The 21,561-nt window shown below is 39.2% G+C and overlaps 1 protein-coding gene across 1 annotated transcript; it reads left to right on the forward strand.

Annotated features, from left to right (window-relative positions):
- The first annotated feature begins 13,245 nt into the window (after positions 1-13,245).
- Positions 13,246-20,712, forward strand: abhd11 (abhydrolase domain containing 11). Its single transcript, XM_085363873.1, has 6 exons — positions 13,246-13,454; positions 14,889-15,033; positions 15,392-15,565; positions 15,771-15,941; positions 17,373-17,554; positions 19,447-20,712. The coding sequence occupies exons 1-6, from the start codon at positions 13,246-13,248 to the stop codon at positions 19,580-19,582; spliced, it is 1,017 nt and encodes a 338-aa protein (XP_085219999.1). The 3' UTR covers positions 19,583-20,712.
- The last annotated feature ends 849 nt before the right edge of the window (positions 20,713-21,561 follow it).

The raw sequence follows: 21,561 nt of genomic DNA on the forward strand, positions 1-21,561 counted from the left end.
AATCCGACTGAAAGACTCCGAGATGAAGATGCTGTAGAAATATTAATCTTCTGCTTTGCTTTTAGCTGATATGTTTATTCACATCCTTTTGTTTTGCTTAAAAAAAATAGACTTAGATTTTTCAGTGCTTGAACATGGGAGCTTAAACAAATAACTTATTTCTTTTAAGATTTTTAACTGGGAAAATATTTCTACTAAATTCTTGGCATTATGTGAACTTGAAAACACCTGTGTGTCGTCCTCTCATTAGCTCTTGGCTGGTTGCGTGGTGTTGTGTTTCACTGAAACCTGCTGTTAAAATGTGATCTGTCATTTCACTGACAATGACCAGGAAGAGTCAGCTCTCATTTTACATGCATTTGGTTGGTGTGATTGTTCAGTGTGTTCGTGTGTGCGTGTGTTTTGCATGACCTGTAATATTTGCTTAAGAGAGTTTCTGCTGAGACTGAAACTACAGATAGATCCAATACTGCCCCAGGTGAAACTTTGTCTTCCTTTTCACAGTTTCACTGTGTGTGCAAATAGAAAAGAGTTTTTCATGTAAGGATAACTTTATTTCAAATGTCTGTATATTCATGTGTTTAAAATTTATTTCAAAATGTTCAAATATTCAAATATGTTCTACACTATGCTCCTTTCTTTTATTTTTTTATTTTCTGGAAGTTGACAATGAGCGTTAGTCACAATTTTTTCTCAATGATTTTTTAAAGTTTTTGAATAGATTATAACCCATGTCTGGTCCATTTTTTTGTTAAGCATATAACCAAGGACCTCTTTAGTGTATATTTATGTGTCCGTGATGCTCCAAGGATCCCATGTTTAGACCCTTTTAAAAAGTATGTAACCAAGATCCTCTTTAAAGTATATTTATGTTTGTAACACCACAGCAGTTTGCAAAGTACATATGTGTTTGTATTTCACAGATACTGGTTGGTTTTCTTTGTGTATTTGCTTGGTTGGTTTGTGCAGTTCGTGTGTGTGTGTGTGTGTGTGTGTGTGTGTGTGTGTGTGTGTGTGTGTGTGTGTGTGTGTGTGTGTGTGTGTGTGTAAGTTTATAATTTCTTCATTTCTTAAGTGAGTGAAATTGTTCAAATATGTGTCTATGCTTAATTTGCTGTTCTATATTGCCATTGTAAATTCAAATGTGTTGAAAATTAACAAAATAATAGTAATACTACTGCTAATAATAATAGTTTTAATAAAATTCTTCTTAGCTAAAGCAACAACCTTGACTCCTTTATTTAAAAAAAAATATATATATATACATAGGTGTGTATATATATATATATATATATATATATATATATATAAAATTCCCCACTCACCCCTGCGGGCGGTCAATCCTTCAAGCTCGAGTCCTCTACCAGAGGCCTGGGAGCTTGAGGGTCCTGCGCAGTATCTTAGCTGTTCCCAGGACTGCGCTCTTCTGGACAGAGATCTCTGCTGTTGTTCCTGGGATCTGCTGGAGCCACTCGCCTAGCTTGGGAGTCACTGCACCTAGTGCTCCGATTACCACCGGGACCACCGCCACCTTCACCCTCCACATCTTCTCGAGCTCTTCTCTGAGCCCTTGGTATTTCTCGAGCTGCTCGTGTTCCTTCTTACTAATGTTGCTGTCATTCGGAACCGCTACATCAATCACTGCGGCCGTCTTCTCATGTTTGTCTATCACCACTATGTTCGGTTGGTAAGCCACCACCATTTTGTCCGTCTGTCTTAGCTCGGTCATTCTGGTTGCAGCTTTCCTAGCGGCCTCTTCATGGTTCCCATTCGCCTGTGGGATCCCCAGGTACTTGTAACTGTCCTCTATGTCTGCAATGTTGCCTTCTGGTAGTTTGATCCCCTCCGTTCTGACTACTTTCCCTCTCTTTGTTACCATCCGACTACACTTCTCCAGCCTGAACGACATTCCGATGTCATTGCTGTATATCCTGGTGGTGTAGATCAGTGAATCGATGTATCACTCTTGGCATACAGCTTCATGTCATCCATGTACAGGAGGTGGCTGACAACTGCTCCATTCCGTAGTCGGTATCCGTAGCCAGTCTTGTCAATTATCTCACTGAGGGGGTTCAGGCCTATGCAGAACAGCAGTGGGGACAGAGCATCTCCTTGGTAGATCCCGCACTTGATGGTGACTTGTGCTATGGGCTTGAGGTTGGCCTCCACTGTTGTCCACCACATCCCCATTGAGTTCCTGATGAAGGCTCTCAGGGTCCTGTTGATCTTATATAGTTCTAGGCATTCCAGGAACCAGGTGTGGGGCATTGAGTCATAGGCCTTCTTGTAATCAATCCAGGCAGTGCACAGGTTGGTCAGTCTGGTCCTGCAGTCTCGGCTGACTGCTTGGTCTGCCAGTAGATGGTTTGCGCCTCTGGTATTCTTGCCCATCCCTTTCTGTGCCCCGCTCAAGTTCAAGTTCAAGTTCAAATTTTATTTGCCACATGCAGTGACAGGTTGCCCTGCAGTGGAATGAACCCGCTCCCCGACCTTACACACACAACACAGACATCACATGGGGATACAAGTCAGAGAACGGCTGCATTACAGAAAAACCACTGAAATGTACACTACAATGGGAATGTACAAGAGGAAAAAAAGAGACTTCTACTCATGCTGGGCTATAGGAGGACAGCATGAGAACAGGAAACAAAAAAAACTCCTCTGCACAGAAAGCACATAAATGTCCAAAGTACAACATTATAGAGCACGTGACCAGCAACAGGGTTGGGTAGGGGATGAGGAGTAATCCCAGGCAACACAGCAGCCATCCTGCCACTGCGCCGTCTCTCCAGCGCGGGTCCAGACCCGCCTCGTGTTCCCAGGAGGCAACAAGCATCAAAGCCGTTGGAAGGGGAAGGGGGATGTGTGAATGCTTATCAGTGTAAGTGTGTGTGTGTGTGTGTGTGTCCAGAGTTCAGCTGAGACAGTGTCCTTCGCCCTACCAGGCTAAGTAAACAGTCTTCCAGCCAACCCAGGTGGCCTTGCATAGAGTGGGAAGAACGGTCAAAAACACAGTCGTTATCAGGGTGTTGTTGTTCGGCTCCAGCCTTGAGCCCACAGCTTGCGCCGAAGGGATAGCCGCAATAAAATGGTGATTTTTCTTTTGTGCGAAAAACTCATGAGAATTTCAAAGCTGCTCTTTAACACGCCGACACCAACACTGGTCTCTCAATCTCCCGTTGGAGAGCCGCGAGTGTTGTCATTCTTGTGCTCAGAGAGCCGATTCTGAGAACTCCCGACTGCAGTGAGCTGCTCCACGATGTAATCCAACTTTCTCTCAGAGATGTTATTCTGAGTGGACTTCTCCTTGATGTAGTCCAATGTACGCTCAGAGGTCTTATTCTGAGTATTCACGGCAGCCGTAAGCTTCTCCAAGATCTAACCATGCTGCACTCAGTGAGCCCATTCTGAGAAGTCGCGCCTCGTCCCATCATTTCAATCCCAGCGGGCAGCCTTGGGGGGGTTTGAACTGCTGGTTCCACTTTCTTACAGTTTTTCTCAGTCGCTTTGGTGCGTTTCTCAGATCAGAATTGAAATTCTCATAACTATTAGTTCAACCTCCACAACACTCAGTCATTTGTGCACATCATAGTAGCAATTTCTCCTCTCTCTGAACAAACTGCAAATGATTTTGGACATGAATCAGTTGCTTCCATACATTTCCCTGCTGCTTTCTGACATTTCCATTTGCTTATGTCATGTCAGTCAAAAGTAATCATACCTATGGATGCTGAATAGTCGTTCCCAATAAAACTAATAGTCATACATCCATTGCTTGAGTCATCACACACAAAATTGTTGAACTAGTTATCACATGCCAAATATTGGCCATCTGTCAAGCAAATCCTATACCTTTCTGTATCATTGTTCCTGGAAATGTCTCCGAAATTGAACAATTGATCTCGGGTGAATTACAGCTGTCACTCATGAGGAGGCGTGTGAAAGTTTAGTTGTAACCAATGACAAACAACTTGTTCACTGTCAATTATGGATGAATCCTGTGAATCCCCAATTGGCAAGCATATATAAACTGCGCAGGAGCTAGTGTGTACCATTTCTACACTTCTGTGACACAAAATGGAAGGTCAGCACCGTGGAAGAGGGGTGAGGATGCGGGGAGGAAGGGGAAGGGGAAGAGGGAGAAGAGGCAGATATAGGCGGATTCCTAATGAAATAAGGGCTACAATTGTGGACCATGTTGTCAATCACGGCCTCACCATGGAGGAGGCTGGTCGAAGGGTGCAACCCAATATTGGAAGAACTACTGTCAGTTCAATCATTCAAACATTCCGTAGGGAAAACAGGTATGCAAACAGTAATACACTGTACTGTACTGTGCCATCTCAGACACATCACATGTTACTGTACTGTATTTGCAATTTCACAAAAAGTTCACTCTGCACCACATAGGATTGTAAGACAACCTCGCGGAGGCGGAAGAGGGCCCCTTTTTACCCCACAGCAAGAAGAAGCCATTTGTGCAATGGTCATTGCAAACAATGCAATAAAGCTGAGAGACATACAAAGCGCTGTCATAGAGAATTACACGGTATTTGGCAATATTGAATCTGTTTCAATTTCAACAATTGACAGAGTACTCAAGAAAAATGAAATCCACATGAGCAAATGGCCCTGCTAGCAGCCATGGATGCAGCATGTGACGACATCACAGCAGGGTCCTGCAGAGGATGGATTCGCCACTCCAGGAGATACTTTCCTCGCTGCATTGCGAGGGATAACATCTGTTGTGATGTAGATGAAAATATGTGGCCAGACAGACAGGAACGTCTGGATGTGCCAGAATGATTTACTGTACTGTTACATGTGCTGTTTATTGTTCACATTAGTGCACAGCTCTACCAAATGGGTGATTTTATGTTTACATGTATTCTACAGTGCACAAGTGACTGTAGCATATTTTTCTTTTGCACAATTCTGTAGGATTACAAACACTTCTACGCAATGGAAATGTGAAACGTACGTATTCAGTGTCTCAGTTACTCCCAAGACTCCCATAACATCTACAGTGACTTTACTGCACATTTCAGATGGCTGTACAGGTAGGCCATAGTGCTGTCGTCAGCATTTTCAGGTGTCACCAATTGTTTTTGCAATGGGAAACACTGAAATTATAAACTGTCATAGTGGAAACATGACAATGCCATTTGACTATCTTGTTCATAAAGATGGTGTCAAGACTTTTCATTTTGATGGCACTGACAGTTTCATTGACATGGATACTTGCTTTTGAGGTATGGATAATCAATTCTGTGCATGTGACGTGCTTTTGCAGGCTATCCACTAGGTTTTGCAGTTTGCACTAATTGTTTTGGGAAATGCACTAACTGCTGTGCAAATGTTAATGGTGTTCTGAGAAACGCACCAAAGCGACTGAGAAAAACTGTAATTCTCCGATAAGCCAGGGCCAAGCCAGCTCCAATCAGCAAGAACCCTGTTATCATGGTTCCGAATAGTTCCGACAATATCTTCAGCGTCCTCGATCGACAGTCCCGCCAGGCACACGATCCTCCATTTCTGCCACCCGTCCATCGTGTATCCGGCAGGGAAAGTACCTCCAGGACACTCAGGCTCACCCGAGCCCAGACGTCTCATTGAGAAGAGGGTGTCAATAGCATTCAGAGACCAGTTGATCAAATCCATAATTCTGTTTAGGTTTTAGAGAACAGACTGTGAGAGAGTGTTCCAGGGAAAGTAATACACACGAGACAAGACAAGGACACAAGAGGCTAAGCAGGGAAGATAAGGGGAAGGAGGAGAGGAGAAAAGTGTGACCGCCTTCACCGAGAGCCAAACGAGAAAATTTTTTTTAAAAACTCTCATGTATTGACCCATGTGCCTGTTTATCTTAGCCGCTATGCTGCCTGACAGGAGCTTCCACGTGGTGCTGAGGCAGGTTATTGGTCGGTAGTTGGAGGGGACCGGTCCCTTCTGCGGGTCCTTGAGGATCACAACTGTCCGGCCTTCGGTTAGCCATTCCGGGTGTCTCTGGTTCATTTGTGCTGCCAGGTGCTCGTGGATATATATATAGATATATCTATATATCTATATATCGATAGATAGATAGATAGATAGATAGATAGATAGATAGATAGATAGATAGATAGATAGATAGATAGATAGATAGATAGATAGATAGATAGATAGATATCACAAAGCATGTGTCACCAAAGCAAATGATGGCTGAAGATCAGGTTTGGCTTCCATTCGGTTACTTTTTATTTAGCCAGCAGCTGTGTTGGATCTCTCTTTTGGTTTATTGGGAGACCTTTGTAACACTTGGGTGTGGCAGGGTGCAGAGAGGAACAGAAAGACAGAATAAAACACAGGCGCCTGGCCTGTGACCTTTACACAGTAGGATATTGGCGCTAAGCCTGGTTTTAACTTTTATTTATTTAAAGTAGAACACTGTGATTAGCAGTGGCTGTTCACTCTGTGTAGCTTGAAAGAATACACAAAATAAAGTGTCAGTGCAATCAGTGCAATTTCAGCGTTTCTTCGCATTTTAATTTCACATATTGTTTTTCTTTTGTTCAGCGTCAGTAAATGCTGGAGGGTCATTTTTGAGCATCACATCTTTGAATCACTAAGTCATGTTCCATAGTTTTTACACATTCTACATCTGAAATAAAAGGAACAAACGTACTTTAACAGTTTAGGGTTTAATAATTTAATTGTTTAATAATTTAGGATCATTTTAGGACCTTTTGGGTTTTTGGTCATTTGGATATGGTAAAACTGAAACTGTTATTTTTATGTTAAGGTTAAAGGATTAAAGTGAACTGAATCCTGTTTAGAAGATACAATGCCAGTGTTTTAAAGCTGTGTACAAATCTTAGAGGGAAATTGTGGGACACGTTGACAAAAAGATATCCTTTGGGGAAAATTAGTGAGGGTTGAAGGAGGAGAACAGGTTGGATTTCTTTTGATTTCTAGAAGAAGTGGTTATAATGTAGGCTTACACATACAGATATTACATAGATTTATTTTTAGGATAAAGGGGAGCTGGTGTTTATTACTGGACCAATTGGATGACATGAGGTTGTCTGATTTGCTGAGCGAGGACAAAATGTATTGCGACCTCTGGAACACCAGAACACCAGTAAAATAATTTCCCTGCTTGTGGAGCAGGGAAATTATTTTACTGCTATTGTTAAAGAATAATCATCATCACCATTGCATTAATAATATAATCTGTAGTTTATATTGCATTCAGATGTTTAAACAGTGTGTGTCTTTCAGAAAGACTAAGTTGCAGGCTGACAGGAAGTTGCAGGTTTGCAGAGTGTGCCTTTTGCAGAACTGAAATCGAAAGCAGAGTCTAAGTGCAGGTTATTTTGAGGAGCCTTTAAGGACGAGACACACACTTAGTTAGAGAGAATCATTTATAGGTAAAAGTTTAATCATGTTTTGCTTGGGGTTGCAAAAAGAGCAGTTTGTCGCAGAACTGCTGCTGAGGTGCCAAGATGACAAGCGAGCATCCGGCAGTGACAGGAAGCACCTGTTATGAAGATAGAAGACAATTGTTCTTTTAAATTGTGTCAAAAGTCGTTGTGGTTTTGATATTGACGTATGTGTATATATCCTGTCTGTGACGCATGAAGGGGCGTCAGTAAATCAAGCCCTGATGGTATAAAATATCTGTTCATGCTTTGATTAAGTCGGAGATCACTTGCTGTCTGCGTACAGAGTGTTCTTCCCACACGTGTGTAGTCATTAAAATCATTGTTTGACCAAGATCTTCTGGACCTGCTTGTTTGTACTCTCCTTCCTCAATTTTGAACCTTAACAACAGTTAACAGTTATCAAGTTTTTACTCACAAGCCACACACATGTTCTTTATACTGGTCCATTAATCTTAAAGGATATGAGCTGGGTCAATGACTGGATTTTTCAGAAGAAAAAAGAAGAAGGAGAAAAGAGGAGAAAAAATATCTGCAACAATTTTGCTAATAAGTGGTAATCTTTTTTTTTTTTTTTGATAAAACAAGATAATAAATCAACATTCCAATTTCAGTATCAAAATCCAGGCTTAAAAAAGAAAACATCTGACTGTGATTAAAACCAGTTTACCTTATATTTTAAGCTCTTATGAATGAATGCTTATTCTTATTGACTGCTTTACACAGACTACAATCCCTTGTGCCAGAGAATTGTCTTTTTTTTTTCCCCAAAGATGTTTCACTAATTATCTGATAACAATCAATGTAAGAATGTCATTTATTAGGCAAGTAGAAGCATCTCATCAGAATTAGTGCATGCTAATCATGTGAAATCTCTTTCATTTGCTCTATATTAGGGCTTAAAGTTCGGCAATATTTGTGGTCTGGATGTTTGCCCCCTTCATCTATCTACATGGCACAGAACCCCATGTTGGCGCTCAAAATTCAACAATGCAGAAGTGTTCTCAAACCACTCCTACCTCTGACACAACTTTGTAGGAACAGAGGTCTGCTGCGCTTCAATTTTGTTCTTCAAATTGAATCTGACAGGTTATCACTTTTTAGACCGTTTTAAATGCAATCTGTGGACTATAATTTTATTTCTATGTTAACTAGCACAAATTGGCAGGTGTTAGTGTCTGCGGAAAGCAGTCCACAGCTTCCACTTCTCATTCAGTCTTTTTTTCACTCAGAGATATCGTAGGGCGCTGTGCTGGCTGATGCCTTATGACCATCCTTGCATACACAAATGGTGACTTCAGGCATTAAAAAATCCCACATAGCCTATGATGCTAAATCCAGGCCTTTGCACTTTTTTCTATTCAATCTATTTATCTATTTATCCATCGATTTCCACACGTAAAGAAAGCTTTAAAAACAAGTGGATTGAAAGTTGTTGTTTTTCACATGTAGGTTTGTTTCTTTTTTAAGATAATACCTAAACCTATTTTATATACTCTAAAGGTTTAATGTATAAAAAAATGAGAAATAAGAAATAGAGAAGTATGACAGGGCAAAAAAAAAAACAGAAGAGAGAGAAGATGGAGTCATTCAATATTGTGACAACAAATACAAAGAGGATGTGCCATTGTTTTTTCCGTCACCTAATATCACTGCTTACATAATTGAATGTCAGGTTCCCTTTACAGCAGAGACACATGAAACTGACAAGTAGTTAATTTCTTACAAACAGAACAATAATCACAAGGTCCAACTCAAACACACTCTAGGAAACACAGGCTCAGGTTATCGCTGATTTCTTTAACCTCTTATTAGATGGAATGTAAAGTTGCATGAAGCAGATAAAGTATAATCTGCATCTATAATTGTGTCCCAGAGATGAAGGCAAGATCTTGACCCAAGTCCCCACCCTTATCAAATGTTCTAGTTGAGCTTTTGCTGTCTATTGAATGTTTTGCTGCTCGAATGAGAGAGACTTTGATCCTAGATGTTGACAGCAATGAGTGATTGTGCGGATGTTATATATCGTTAGCTTCATAGCATAATTGCCTAAGTCATTTGACTAAGTCAATGACTTAGGCACTTATGCTATGAAGCTAACGATATTACCATTCCTTTCCTCTCCAAAGCCATCAAGATAGTTCCCTTATCTGGATTTTAACGTTTATGACTTTGGGAGTTAATAAACCTTTTATATTTGTCGTGCATCCTGTGAATCATTGTAGTAAAAGACTAAAATAGCAACTTATTTCATGGTTTTTTGTTAGTGTTGATTTTTTGTAATCTCTTGTCTTGTTTTCATACCCTTCCACCTTGTATCTTATCTATGTCAAGTTTACATGCATTTGTCTCTGCCTTTAGTCAATCGCTTCCTCTCTTATTTTTGTGCTCACTTGTCTTTTCATATTTCTTGTTTATAGTTTCTCCAGTTTCTCAATACAAACCTGTTCTCGATTCTTCGAAATAGCTCTTAGTATGTCCACCTATCCATTTTCTTACAGGCCAGATAGTTCACTGCACTGCCCTCTTATGATCTCATCTTGTATGTGCTGTCGTCCACCTTGCCTCAGTTTTTGTAAACCTGCACTTTATGTTCTTTGTTTGCTCACGAGTCAGTTCGCCTTTTACTTTTTGGACTTTGAATTTCTTGGACTGCTTCAACAGCTTTTGAGTCAACTCCTATCTGTTTTGTGTCCTGCATTTGGGTTCCTGACAGGTTTGTTTGGCGTTAAGTGTAACATTAAGTTCCATAAAAGACATTATAGGTTGCTTCACATCAGCAATGTGTCACAGAATTTCTTAGCAGGTTTGTTTCCCTGCGCTAAAGCCCCATCCTGCAATTTTAAACATTTTAAAGGTTGCTCTGTGACCTAGACAGCACACCTCACTGATGCGTTTGAAGAAATTCAGCTTATGGAAACCAGCTAAAAAGTCTGCCAGGAGCTAAATGTTCAACTATTTCTATTTTATTACCTTTTTGTCAATAAAACACTTGCCGAATGTAATATCACAATTTAAGCAGTAAGAGAACTATTGTTTCAACTAATAACTCTTTAGAATATTAGTTCTTTAGGTTTTCTGCTCCGGGATCGGAAAATAGAAAACACATTGTGCCATGTGGGAAGTGAAGTGACATGCTTGTCGAAGATTAAAATCATTCATTTGGTTATCAAAGTAGGGAAGTACTCTTACATTTACTTCCATCACAAGACTGAATGTTTCCATTTCATCGTTTCTGTGACAGCTGAAAAAGTAGAACAAAGAAATGTCACTAGTTATATAACCTTTATGTGTTTATGTGCAGGAACTATGAAGAAAGAAGTTGAGAATAAAGGAAAATGCTTTAACTATTCATTTAGTAATTATTACCCTAAGTTTTCTTGTTTTCCATTTTTTCTGTGTGAAAACACAGTGTCATGACAATAGTGAAAAGATGCACGTCTGCCACTTCCCTTTTCTTCTCTCCCTCAGGGTGCACCACATGCTCTCCCAGGGCCTCGCTCTCACACCATCACTACGGCGACAGCTGGTGGCATGCTTTATCCCACAAGACACAGCTCCCATAGCAATCAATGTTTATAGATGCGGCCAGGCTCTAAGAGCTCTTGTGGTTTGTTTTTGTGTTCCTGAACATGATGTAGACGCATAAAGACAAAACCTAACTTCACTAATGAAAAACTAAACCAGATTGAGAAAGAAGGACACGACAAAGACAATATGACACAAATCAAAGACTCAAACCAAAGATCCAATAACTTTCAGAACTAAAAAACCCACAAACTGCTTTTTTGGCTCTGGCGAAAACATCCTTACGATCCATTCCATTGACTATCACAACAATATAAAGTCACACATGATTTTGGAGCAGTCTGCTGAGAGACATGTCCAGAAACAAGAAAGTCACCTCTTTGATCTCTACAGATTTACTTGTCTTCAGTAAATGTTCCTCCTAAGACAATGTAACTCAACAATAAAGGATTTGCACTCACAGATTGGATTTTAAGCAATTCTTCAAGATAATCATTAAGTTGGCGATAAGCCACTGTAGCCCAAAGTATGAACTCTGGCGTCACCTAGTGGCTTAACGACGCAATGTGTGTTTGCATTAGTGTTTTGCTTTTCTGTAATTTAATGTTTTTTCAATTTTATTTCTGGTCAACCTGTTGTGGTGAAGAGAGAGTTGAATGTAAAAGCGAAGCTCTCAATTTACCAGTCGATCTACGTCCTTACCCTCTCCTATGGTCATGAGCTGTGGAGAGTGACTGAAAGAACGAGACTGCGGATACAAGCGGCAGAAATGGGCTTCCTCCGAAGTGTGGCTTGCATCTCCCTTAGAGATAGGATAAGAAGCTTAGCCGTCCGGGAGGGGCTCAGAGTAGAGATGCTGCTCCTCTACATCGAAAGGAGCCAGGTGGTTCGGGCATCTGACAAGGATGCCCCCTGGCGCCTCGTGGGTGAGGTGTTCCGGGCATGTCCCACCAGTTGGAGGCCCCGGGGCAGACCCAGGACACACTAGAGGAGATGGCTGGGGAGAGGGAGGTCTGGGCTTTATTCCCTGGCTTTTAACTCTGTGGGTAACTGACATTTTTATTTTTTTTTTTTATTTTTTTTTTTATTTTTTTATTTTTTTTTTTTATTGTTTTTTAACTTTATTGCTATGTCTATTACTATGTGCATATTAGTATTGTACAGCACTTTGGTCTACCAGGTGTGTTTTTAAAGTGCTATATAAATAAATAAATGATGATGATGATGATGATGATGGGCTTCTCTGCTTAGGCTGCTGCCCCCGCGACCTGGCCCCAGACAGGCGGAAGAGGATGGATGGATGGATTTTCTGAAATATAATGTTTGTTCCAGAAACTTTCCAACGTTCTGTTTTACAAAAACAAATCTGGAAAAAAAAAAAAGTAAAGCCCATTATTCTTGTATTTAGATTATTTTATCGGATTCCACTGGACTTTCTGGACTTTGGTTTTGCACAACACTGGTCACTATATTCTTCATTTCCAGTTAATACTTGTACAGCTGCTGTTATTGTGTATATATTTATTTATATTTAGATTTCTTCATACATTCTTATATAGTTCTATATTGTGTATTGTGTATTTTGTTGTACAGTTATTTTATTTTCAACTTTAATTTATATATTTATCTTTATCTTATTCTTCCCAGTTAAATTTACCCTTCATTCTAATTTGTGTTGTACAGTTATTTCATTTTTAACCTTAATTTATATTCTATTCCTTCCTAGTTAAATTTACCCTTTTTAATTTTTCATATTTATTTCCTATCTTATTCATAGCCTTTCCTTTTTTGTTTTCTTTAGGTCACGAGCAGTTGTCCAAGCATTTCACTACATATCGTACTGTGTATGACTGTGTACGTGACAAATAAAATTTGAATTTGAATTTGAATTTTTCCTGAACGTGAAAAAATATTTTAGGACACTTGATTATTTTCTGACTTCTCAGAAGTCAGAAGTTCAATGGGCTGAAATTTGTGTAAAAAAAGTGAAATCGGTTTATTTGCCTGATAAATAACAATATAATTTTTGATTTTCAGATGGTTTAGTAAATTTGTTAAGCATTGTATATACATACAGTCACCTGTAGGTATATATGTACCTACTTTTCGACCTGGGTCGAAACAAACCCCCCGAAAATACTGTACATGGTAGAATGTGAAAAGTAACTAAATAGCGCTTCTCATGCTGGTAGCCTGATAGTCTAATTTCAGGGGAAAGAACCGCCTCCTGCGTCATTACGCACAGCACAGCCAGGCCCTCTCCCTGTAGTTTCAACCTCCGGCCGCTCTGTGCATGCCCGCTCATCAGCTGTCACTGTGGCCGTGTGGAGACGCACATGCTGTTTTTCTACTACCTGGTAACGGAGCATATGCTGCCATGAGTGCTTTGTGTCGCCTGCTTCAGAGAGGACTGCTGAGCGGCCGGCCTCTGTGTCGTTTATTCCCCGGACAGCAGGATGTTAGCGGGGTGGCTCCCGCGGTCCGGTCAGCCAGCTCATCCAGGTATCCGTGCTAGCTTTCCCGGCTAACAGATGCCCTCTGCCTGTCACGTCTGTGACATGGTTCTGGGTAGATATGACAGCCCGGTGTTTCTGCTATAAAATAAAAACTGTTTAAATCCGTTATATAACCAAAGGAATCTCTGGCCATGTCATATAATTTTTGTCTTTAAACGTTACTTTCACAGTTTTACGTAAATGACATTCAGATGTTAGCTGCATGGATAACGGGCAGCTCAACTATCATCACAACCACAAACAGGATTTTAGATCTGAGCTTTTATTATTTTATATTTATATTGTCGGGATAAATAAAACAGTCTTTGCTGTGATCTAGTTCGATTATTATATGCTACATACCTTCTGAATTGCCAGCAGTTTAGCAGTCATGCTAAGCCTGATTAAAATAAATGCTAACGTTGTTGTAATAAGCCCTTAATCTTACCTTTGTTTTGTTACTTATTTACATACATACAAATGATTTTACCTTAATTACTTTAATATTATATGAATATTGAGAGGTACTAAGAGGTTTATTATTATTTAAGCAAGGTGTGCCCGGTAAACAGGCAGCTGCCTGCAGATATGGTAAATTTCCATTTCAGATATATTTTCAATATAAAAATAAATAAAAACACATTGAAAACCTCAGCTTAATTAGCTTTAACTGTGTGATATTTTCCTAGCAAGCATGACAAATATTTGCTGTTTCCAGCTCGTCAACTTAAAATGTTTAGTGCCTATCTTTGATTTATGTCTTTGTGAATGGATTATCTCTGGACGATGACTTCCTGTTTAACAAAATAAATGTATTAAAGCTGTCGCCTGGCACTGAGGGGCTTTAAAGTGTGTCGTTTTCATGTTTTATAGACTGAATAAATGAATAATCAAGCAAACAATCACAGGATGAGTCAGTGATGGAATAACTCACAAACACCTTGTCTCATTGTCCAATTAAAACCTGAATGTATTATTTTTCTCACAGTTTTCTGTCAGTGTTTTAATCTATTAACTCTTTGTACATGTTGTCATGTAATTAGTCATCTTCCCCTTGTTAACATTGTAATGACAACAATTTAAAGTCACGGTGAAATAAATAAGAACACGTTTAACATTGATATCCTATGTTTGCACGTAAGAGTAAATGTATTAAATTTATTTGTACATGTGTGTGGTTGCCTGTGTTGTACCAGTAGGTGACAGGAAAATAATTCCCATCAAAAAAATTATTTTAACAGGGCAGTTTGAATGGGATTTAATATTAGAGAAGAAAAATGCCCTGTAAGTGACTTTAAGCATTTCTACTCCCTAAAAGTTGAATAAGAGTTTTATTTGTTGGATTTATTGCAGTTCCTGTCTAAGTAGTAACACAAATCTTAGCACAGCTGGAAGCATAGAGGTTCATTCTAATAAACATGAATGTTTTTTTCTTTCCCAGCCTCCTCAGTCCTGTCAACTTGACCTACGACGTCTTCGATGGGAAGGGAGAGAGCACTCCCCTGGTGTTTCTGCACGGCCTCTTTGGCAGTAAATCTAACTTCCACTCAATAGCGAAGTCCTTGGTGCAGCGCACAGGCAGAAAGGTAATGCAGTGATGAAGACAACAGACCTGTCAGTTTTTACATCAAAAACATTCCCACTTATGTGTTCACTTTAAGCACCCTGTTAATAGTCTTCATACAAAAGCAGGTGTGGGAACGTACAGTTGACAGTGTGTTGTGTGTAATTTGATACAGCTTCCCAGCAGTCTGTGCTGTTGCGAAATTGCCCTGACAGATAATCTCTCATGTGTTTCCTTGATGAAACTCGTGTTCACAACACATTCTTTGTTCGTGCTGGGCCCAAGACAGACACAGCTGACATAAGAGCCAATTCTGCGTGTACGCTCTCTCGCCTCCTCTTCTCCAGTCCAAGTGTCCTAACTGTCCTTTGTCCAGTTAGGTGCTGACAGTAGATGCCCGTAACCACGGCAACAGCCCTCACAACCCCGTGCTGACCTACGAGGCGATGGCGAATGATTTGAACCACCTCCTCGCCCAGCTCCATATCGACAAGTGCATCCTGATCGGCCACAGCATGGGTGGGAAAACAGCCATGACGACCGCTCTGACGCAGGTCAGCGGTCACAAAATGTCACATGAATTTATCATGATAGTGCAATTCCCTCGCTGGATGTCACCTGACCTTTTTCACTGTACATTCCTATGAACTTAATAATCCTCCTGTCCTAGCAATTTCCATTTTCCTACTGGTTTTCCCACAGTGGCATTTTTTACTTCCATTGTCCTGCTTGTTTACCTCAGTCTGTCTGTCTCTGTAGCCTGCTTTAGTGGAGAGGCTGGTGGTCGTTGACATCAGTCCTGCTCAAAGCAGCACACGGACCAACTTCCGGTATTACATCCAAGCAATGCAGGAGATGAAGATCTCCACAGACATCCCTCGTTCCACTGCAAGGCGGATGGCTGAGGATCAACTGCGCAGTTTAGTGAAGGTCAGGATAATCCATTACACTTCTATAATTTAATTTCTTATATTGTTGTTATTAAATGGTATTGCATTTCTATTATTATGTTAGTATTCAGAGATGTTTTTTTTCTAAGTTTGTGTTATTATTTTATTTCATTTACTAAATGTATTGTTTGTTTTTCCCACCTAGACTAGTTGTAGGTAATTATCTTCATTGTGAGTGCTTTTTGATATGATACCAGTCAGTATTTTAAATAAATAAACCAATAAAACCAACCTTTTCCCCAAAAACGATTGTTAGTTTGTCAGAAGTGTCATTTATCTGTTTTGTTAAGGGTTTTTGTATAGATATTAAATCTGTAATAGCTGATCTGTTGGACCACTTGAGGTCAGCATTGTTCCATAACAAAGCCACTTACCATTTTAGAGTCTTGGAGAGACACAATAATGGCATTGATTATGATGACATAAGACCAGTATACTGTGTTCTAGTCACAGAGGCAGGCCTAAGTCTTTGTTTGTGTTAATGTTGAGCAAGAAGGCTCCAGAAGGTTTTTAAGAGCTTTTCTTCTTAAGAAAAGTTCCCTGTCACATCTGAGAAGGATGTTAGTGAGGAATGTGAGTAAAGTAAAAGAGGAAAGCTGTTTTCCATAAAACTATAAACTAATAATTTACATCTGTAAAATGTTAATATATTTCAATAAATCTATGTAGATTCACTACATACCAGCCCCTTCGCAAAAAAAAGGTGTTTATGCAGTTAACAGTTAGGGGTGGGGGAAAAAATCGATACTGTGTAGTATCGTGATATTTTGTTTGCTAATAATGTATCGATACAGGGACAGCAGAAATCGATATTTTGTTACAAAAAACGTTTTTGTGCTCTGACTTCAGAGCATGTTGATCCTTTTTCTGAGCAAGAATCCTGACATTCCTTCACTGTCCAAATGTGTTTAACTTTTTTTTTTGGCAGCAATAAACATGACAGTTTACTTATTTTAATTTAAGACATGTTTTATTTTAATTAAGGTTAAAACTTTTTTATTTAATGTAAAATTATATTTTGTTTTAATTTACTTTCAAATTCTTCAGTTGCCGAATGGGCTGCATAGTTTTCATAAATTGCATAGTTCAGAATAGCTATAATTGTACCAGATGGTTGCATTCAGTTAAGTTGGACTAGTATGTAATACAAACCGTTCCGTTTGTCAACAATAAAACTGACTGAAATGAGAGAAAGACTGAGTGCGAGACTTTATCAATATTCATTTTATCGAATGTCAAAGTTTACCTTTATGTACAGAATCTGAATATCCCAGATATTTTTAAAAAAACGCAATAATATCGTATCGTGCGTTAAGTATTGTGATAATATCGTATCGTGGGATGTATGGTGATTCCCACCTCTATTAACAGTTAAGCTCGTTATTCAATAACCTGCTGTTTCCTTCCGCAGGAACATTCAGTGCGTCAGTTCCTTCTCACTAACCTGGTGGAGCAGAACGGACACTACGCCTGGAGAGTCAACTTGGAGGCCATCTCAGCGCACCTTGATGACATCATGAGTTTCCCCAACTTTGACACCGGCTATGATGGACCTACTCTGTTTTTGGGTGGAGCTAGCTCTGCTTATATCAGGTATAAAACACAGATTGTGAACTTTTTTGAACAGGTAAAATATTTCCTGAAAAAGGTTCATATTATAACATTTAAAACTAAAGTATTTAGATTTTATATATTTATGAAAATAGGAAAATATTTAACAAAAAAAATGCAAGTGGACACGAAATCATTCTGGGATGCTGGGACTGACCATTTAGTCAGTTTCTCTGATTACAAAAATGTAAACAATCCAATTAAAAATGATAGAGGTTACCTTGAGCTTATCGTAAATACCTAAACTTTAACAGTTTTGCACTGTGTGTAAAGGTAATGCGACATCTATTATATGCTGGATTAATCGCTCAATGATCACAACAAGAGTCCACAGACTGAATAACAGAATGTTTTTTTTCTTTTCTCCTGCTCTGTTGAGTGTTTCTGTTTATTATATCTCCTTTAGTCTTAAGCTGTACATGAGGCATAAGAGACGTTGAACTTTCTGCAACAGCAAAGACGTTTGCAGAAATACAACTTCCAGAGAGAAGAGAGCTTTTATCATTTTTTATTGTTTTTTTTTTATCCAGTTTAACTATTAATTCTAATGTTGTAAATGCAGTTTTTAATGTACAGGTGACCATTAAATTTTAATTTAAATAATTAAACTAATTCAGATATTACTTCAAAGTAAGTGCCTGAGAGTGACTGCAGAGTGATGAGACTTAGTATTAAAAGGACTTTGGCTATACTAGCTAACATACATAATCTGTAACAGGTAAGTGAACTTGAAAGCCACTGGCTGTGAGCACATGTGTGGCTCAAGAAAATACTAATGAACTCAGGTTTAAACAACTGGAATGCAAAATGTTGTCGTAATTATTCAGACAGAAGAAGGCACAGTAATGGATATAAGAGAAATAAAATAACACATGATTATCCCTGAGAGGGTTTGCTTCAGGAAAGGCATCCAGGATGAAAAAAAAATCGAAATGTGGATCCATCTGCTGTGTGAAGCGAGCAGCAGAAAGACTTTAGCTTAGAAGTAAGCACGTCACACCAAAAAATATTCAAATATATTAAGACTGTCCTTTTATATACAGAGGAGAATGGCTAGACTGCTTTGAGCTGATAGTAAGGCAACAGTAACTCAAACAACCAGTTTTTACAACTAAGTTGTGCAGAAGAACATCTCGTATTGTTTAACATATCAAACTTTATAGCGGATAGGCTGTAATTCACACAGGCTCACCAAAATTGGGCAACAGATGATTTGAAAAAACGTTGCCTGGTCTGACATTCGGATGGTAGCTCCAGAATTTGGCGTAACAACATGAAAGCATGGATCCATTCTGCCTGGTTGCCGGTGGTGTAATGGTGTGGGGGATTATTTCTTGTACATGTCACAGCCCACCAGAGTATTGTTGCTGTCCACGGTCATCCTTTTATAAGCACAATGTATCCATGTTCTGATGGCTGCTTCCAGCAGGATAATGCATCATGTCACAAAGCTCAGATTATCTGACACAGGTTTCTTGAACATGACAGTGAGTTCACTGTACTATACTTAAAGTTTCAAGCACTTGTTGAGTTTATGCCATGATGAATTATAATATTTCTAAAACCAAAGAGACGTCTGCCCTCTACGAGCAGGACTTAGAAATCCATTGTGACTGATATAAATTCTTATATATATTTATATATGTATTATATATGTAAATATACATGAAATAAAAAGACTGTATAGTGTAAAATAAACATAACATTTAACAATATATAACCCCAAAACACAAACCCAAATACCAGTGATTAACAGGTTTCATTTATATTCCTTTAGCACTTTTTCAGTTGCATATTCATGACTTTTACCACCGCCTGTCTTCCTTATAACACCCTCCTCTTCCTCCTCCTCCTCGTGTTCACTCCTGATCCAGCTCCGACGATTACCCAGAAATCCAGAGGCTGTTCCCCAACGCAGATATCCAGTACATCCCAGATGCCAGCCACTGGATTCACGCAGACAAACCCTTAGATTTCATCAGCTCCATCATCTCCTTCCTTCAATCCTAGCTGCCTCCAGCGTACGGGTCTGAACTTTTTTTATGCTCGACACCGTGAGCATCCGCTCGTCAAAAACTGAGGGTGCCGAATCAGCAGCTTCAGCAGGAGCAAGTGTAACTATTAACGATGCTTGTATTTGCCAACACTGGACCAAACTCACCCTTATACAACAGTCAGATCATACCTTTTAACAATATAGCACTTAGTGTAATGTACTGTAGGTGAACTTTTATTTTGTTTAGCCTCTCTGCCAGACAGGTAGTGTTATTAGATTGGCTGGTTTCTAGATGTGTGTTTGTTTTTTGGTTGATTTTTAGATAATAGAAACAAAAGAATCTCCAGTTTAACATAATGGGGCAGTTTTTGGAGGCGGTATACTAATCCAAAGAAATTCTCATTTGCACAGTGCTTCGTTTGTTTCCAGTGGCTTTAGGCCGAGGACAATCTGGGACCGCTGAAGTGTAGAAAGTCATGACAGCACTGCAATGAAACAAATACTGTAAATCTTAGAAGTGATGAATGTGTTAAGCAAAAAAGGTATCAGGAAGTTCGAGCTTGGCGCAGAGGACGTGGTACAGGATTTATGTGGTCAGTTGGTTTGTCATAGGAATTTATTTTACTGTTGATAATAGTGATATATTCAGCTTTTGGTGCAGAACGCGTCTCTTCGTTTGTGTATCTGCTGTGTGTCGGACACGAGGATTTACAGGTCAGTTGCATTTTGCAAAACTCAAGGTCACGGAGAGCGATGGTTGTGTTTTTTAGGCCAACTCATGCATCTATGAAAGGTGAGCAGAAACCACACATACAGTATTATCGCACTGTTTCCTGAGTGTCTCAGGTTATAACTGGATATACTACTTATTACACACTTATGCTATTGTTTTGTCTGTCTGGGGATAAGCATCGGTAACGTCGTCGTGTCTTTGTATGTGGTCAGTCCAAATAGTGTTTTGATGAAATAATGTTTTACCAGTCTGTATCTCATTTATCTCTACAAATAAGGCGCGTATGGGTATCTCACAAATATATGCTGCAACGAGGTACAACTGTACCTTGTTATGTGATCGTAATAGTAGTGAAACTGCCATTGTGTGAATAAGCAGGGTGTTGTTAATTTGTATACGTGCCTCTTTTATCCAGAGCTCCTTTTACATTTCTGTAAAACTTTATTAAGAAAAAACAACTTTTATTCTTCAATAATAATCTAGTAGAGTTTAGATTGGCAGCTGGGTTGCCAGTTCTGTGTGAATTTTCTCACAAGGAAAAGTTCAAGCACTTAGATGTTTACCAGAGTCAATGTTTTTTGTTCTTTTATTGTCATCACGAACGTCTAAAAAGGTTTAAATGGTCAGAATTAAGTTGAGTGAAACTCTTCTTAAGTTGTTTTTTTTTTTGTGAAGCTCCAGCTAGTAGAGACTCACCCTTTCTTCCTCTTTTAACCCACAAGACAGATTTTGTCTTGTTGCACAATATTAATAGTTGGTTAGCACTTCCACTTAAATGCAGATCTTGCTAAAGCTTCTGGACTGTTGCAGTGGGATGAGTGGATGACAAAGCAGAGCTCTCCATCAGCAACAGTATAAAAAAATATTGTCAAATTATTCAGTAACATTACGAGTTGTTTGAAGACTGTAACCATCTGTTCAGGATTGTATAGTTTCACTTTGAGCATGCCTTCTCTCTCTCGTCGTCAGGTGTGACTTTACTGTGCTATATACATCCCTGTTTGTTGAATATGTTACCATTATGATGGCATTCATTCTAGATAATGACATATATGTATATAAATTTTAAATGTGTGGAAGATGCATATATATGTGTAATATATATTGTTGAAAATATATTATACAATAAAATGACCAGGAAAAAAAACAGTTGGTCATTTTTCTTTCTTTTTCATATTGCAAAAAGCAAACATGCTGACAGTGAACAGAAGACTGTAAATGATGGATGTCGCTCAAAGGTTTGTGTCGAGCCTCAAAGCT

The sequence above is a fragment of the Diplotaxodon limnothrissa genome, linkage group LG10 (assembly GCF_057381915.1).
Source record: "Diplotaxodon limnothrissa isolate DT_005_m linkage group LG10, D_limnothrissa_male_GT1.1, whole genome shotgun sequence".
NCBI lineage: Eukaryota > Metazoa > Chordata > Actinopteri > Cichliformes > Cichlidae > Diplotaxodon > Diplotaxodon limnothrissa.